General features: G+C 32.9%; 1 protein-coding gene across 1 annotated transcript in view; it reads left to right on the top strand.

Moving 5' to 3' along the window:
* The window catches only part of LOC106871566 (inter alpha-trypsin inhibitor, heavy chain 4), a 29,071-nt gene that overhangs the window by 11,713 nt on the left and 12,907 nt on the right, over positions 1-4,451 (top strand). Inside the window, exons 8-9 of the mRNA XM_052968104.1 lie at positions 1,756-1,776; positions 2,605-2,619. Coding sequence (XP_052824064.1) covers positions 1,756-1,776; positions 2,605-2,619 — 36 coding nt within the window. The remainder of the gene's footprint in view (positions 1-1,755; positions 1,777-2,604; positions 2,620-4,451) is intronic.

The raw sequence follows: 4,451 nt of genomic DNA, 5'->3' as shown, positions 1-4,451 counted from the left end.
ATATACATATATACGACGGGCTTCTTTCAGTTTCCGTCTACCAAATCCACTCACAAGGCTTTGGTCGGCCCGAAGCTATAGTAGAAGACACTTGCCCAAGATACCACGCAGTGGGACTAAACCCGGAACCATGTGGTTGGTAAGCAAACTATTTACCATACAGCCACTCCTGCGCCTATTACCCAATACTCTGCTTTAAAACTTTTAAAATTAGTCATAAATGTATAAAATATCACAAAATTCTCCCATTCTAACATTCTTTTCTACTCTAGGTACAAGGCCTGAAATTTTGGGGGAGGGGGCCAGTCGAATAGATCAACCCCAGTACGCAACCGGTACTTAATTCATCGACTCCGAAAGGATGTAAGGCAAAGTCAACCTCGGCGGAATTTGAACTCAGAACGTGAAGACAGACGAAATACCGTTAAGCATTTCGCCCGGTGTGCTGACATGTCTTATTTCTTTATTGCCCACAAGGGGCTAAATAAACATAGAGGGGACAAACAAGGACAGACAAAGGGATTTAAGTGGATTACATCGACCCCAGTGCGTAACTGGTACTTAATTTATCGACCCCGAAAGAATAAAAGGCAAAGTCGACCTCAGCGGAATTTGAACTCGGTGTTGTGCTCACGTTTCTGCTAGCTCGCCGCCTCAGAAATGTTTCTAATATTGCGAGAAAAGATCTTGTAATAGTTTTTACAAGATCTCATAAAATTATTTGCTTTTTAAGTAACTCCTGAAGTTTCTTATTTCTTTACTGTTCACAAGGGGCTACACACAGAGGGGATAAACAAGGACAGACAAACGGATTAAGTCGATTACATCGACTCCAGTGCGTAACTGGTACTTTATTTATCGACCCCGAAAGGATGAAAGGTAAAGTCGACCTCGGCAGAATTTGAACTCAGAACATAACGGCAGACGAAAAACCGCTAAGCATTTCGCCCGGCGTGCTAACGTTTCTGCCAGCTCCCCGCCTAAACTCCTGAAGTTTCTGCGTGAGGCAAAGCATCTCTGATGTTTATTTCACATTTTCTGCTTACTTCTCTTATTCTCGCAACTTAATGTTTTCCGACAAATATATTATTACAACCCATATCGGAGCTATTGCTCAGCCTTAGTATTTTCATTTATATTCTTTGCACTATAAAAAGTCTAACCGAAGTATTTTCCTATCTCGCTTCTTAATGACAATACATAACTACTCCGTCCACATCTCAACGCTCTATCTCAGTAAACCTGTCTTCATCACATCAACTATTAACTGCAAAAAACTCTGACTAACGGTCGAGAGAGAGAGAGATAGGCAACTTATTAAAACAGTTCTTTATTCTTCCCATATTTTTTTCTTTTTATGTTCATTGTTCTTCTTCAATCAAACTTTTCTGAGGTGAGAAAGTATTATAATTGATGGTAAGATACAATTAAATTGTACGTGCTATGCAATATAGCAATGACTAATTTCATAATTTATTGTGACAATACATACTATTACATTAATTGTACTTTAGACTGATCCAGCAAACATTTTCATCTAATTACTATCTTAGTCTGTATTATACTGTATACCCCAAATAAGGAAAACCTGTATTTATGTAATTGTTTTAAAATTTATATAAGTTTTTCCATTAAAACTTATACCTCTGCTGGCACAGTTTTCACTATATTACTATGATTTCATACTATAAATTTTATTTTCAGTTTAAACATTATTATTTCAATTGTCAACAATGTATTTCTCTTCCATTGTAGAAACAAAACAAATTCCACGACGTAAGTATATTCACATTTGACTTGTTTAAAACAGCAATACTCTGAACCCATGCTTTCATAATCCATGAAATAAACAACTTATTTTGTTTTTAATTCTGTAGCTTTGATTTTTTATTCCGAACATTAATAGTAATGTTAATATGATTGAGCACAAAACCATTTATTATATAGAAGTGATACAGAATATCGAAGTGACTCCAGTATATTACTGGTACTTATTTTATCGATCCTATGAAAATATAACGTGATACATCCAAAATAAACTCGGCTGAGACCCAGAACTATTTCACTCATGGTTTATAGTCCCACAAATCGGCATTGTGCGAATACAGAAGCAGAACATAGACGAGCTAACTATTCTTTCGTATGCTTTGCATAATGCAGAATGCTAGCGGCTCAAATTGGGCCATATCTGTAGAGTTTATTCCCAACAAGCACTCTCGGTAAAGGACTTTAAGAAATTGTTCATAATCCTTGAAAGTCCCTTAAAAGAGATGATAGAGTTAACACCGTCGTCGAAACTCTGAAATTTTCCCGTGTCAACTACGCTCTCTAGTAACCCTCTAAGAATACACGGACTGACATTTATTTCCCTAGGTTACTGCTCCCCACTTTTGGTGATTTTGTTCTTCTTTAATATTTAATTAATTGTTATTGTTTCATTGTTCACGTGTGTTTCTACGTAACTCCCCATAATCTAAAATTGTAAGCCGAACTTATAAAAACAGTTTAAATCCAGTGAATATTCTTTAGATTTACGTTAACGTAAATATCTATATATTTGATTGATATTTACGTCTTCATAATACTTTTTTTTTATTATTTCAGATCATGTGCGATTTAGTAAGTAGATAATTACTTCATATCAAATTTACATTTATAATTTTGCATTTAATAAATGTCTTATTTATAAATATATATGTAAAATAAGAATCCTTTCACTCTAAAGACACTTCTATCTAGAGTTCATGGAATGGAAATAAAGTTCGGTGTGTTTCAGAAGAAAATAAGTCGACCATTCTTGACAAAATATCTTCAATGGTTCAAGTGTTATCGTGAGAATAAAAGCAAATGTCTTTAAAAGTAAAAAGAAAAAATGCAAACTTTTATATGTGTTTATTGGCAGTAAGTAAATATTATTCTTTGTAGAATAAAGGCTAGAGAATGTATTTAGAACCACAGGTTTGCGCAGATGGAGATATTGAGTTCCCCAAGCTGTTACCACTGCAGATATTTTCTTTAAATCAAAATACATTACATTCATTTGAATTTATCAATATCTTGGACCTCTGGTCCTTGCTCATGACGAACCAGAGATTAATAGAGGGTTGAAACAGGATATGTATTTATTCGGATTTGAGTTGGCCGGTTGACAACAATAGTAATGGAACGTAAATGCGCCAAACGAAAGTTGTACTCCTGTTATTCGCTGGCCGTTGTGTATTGATAGGAAGATTTTCCTATAAAGTCATTTGCCTCTCCCAAAGCCATTAGGTGTTCTAACTGTTTTTTTTCTTTTTTTTTTAATTGGAAAAACCCCCGAAAAAAGGACCTTTGATAATTGTTCTGCTTCTGTTTCAAGGTTTATTACTTCGCCACGTTCTTGTTGGTAACCTGTGAAATCCAGTTATTTAGTCATCATTCAAATTAGATAGTATACTGTTCATTTGTTTTTTTTTTCTTTTAAGAAGACGAATTAAGAATCGTGTTTTTAAAACTAAGTTAAAGAAAAAATAAAATAATCTTTATATCGTTAACGGCTTCTTCAACAGATACACCATTTTTAAATGTTTCATTTGTAACTGTCAATAATAATAATAACAACAACATCGAAAAATACCATAGGAATGAGAACCCAGGTTCGAAATTTCCCCAAGACACCTGAAGAAGGCTGGAGGGTATATCAGCCGAAACGTTGTGTTAACAACAAACAAGATGAGGACAAATATCCGTCGAATGTAAATAATGTAAATGTTCTTATATTTAATACTCTCAAAACTATATGAAAAATCTATTATTTTTAGACATACGTTAACATATATAGTTTTATATTTGATATTTCCATAACAATATAAAATTTTCATTGCTTTTTCAGAACCTGCCAAGTAGACACCCTCTTCATACCATTTATTTTATGTATATGATAAATTAAAACAAGGCAATCTAGAGAGACACACTCGTATCTAGATTGCATTGAATTAAAATCTAGTTTCTTTTGTTAAGTTGAAAGACAGCTGCCCATTTTACTCGAATAAGTTTTCAATGGTTCTTTGGAAAGAATGAAAATTAAATTAAAAATGTTTTTATTGAGATGAAAAGATTTTTGATTACGAGTAAAAATACATAATTGTATAAATGTATGCATACAAATACGTTTATACGTGTATATATATATATATATATATATATATATATATATACACACACACACACACACACACACACACACACACATATATATATATATATATATATATATATAGTCTGTCATACCGGCCATGATGAAATACCACAAGGTATAGAAAATACGTATTCGCCTTTATATATTTAATCCTTTATATTGAACACTAAATATTTCATCTATTCAATAAGACATATTCCATATATTCAATAAGACATTCAATACTTTATTTCATTGTACCATCCATTTTTATTTTATATTATATATTGTATAT

Source organism: Octopus bimaculoides, chromosome 5 (genome assembly GCF_001194135.2).
Source record: "Octopus bimaculoides isolate UCB-OBI-ISO-001 chromosome 5, ASM119413v2, whole genome shotgun sequence".
NCBI lineage: Eukaryota > Metazoa > Mollusca > Cephalopoda > Octopoda > Octopodidae > Octopus > Octopus bimaculoides.
The sequence above is the reverse complement of the archived record's forward strand: the minus strand, read 5'-3'. Positions and strand labels throughout refer to the sequence as shown.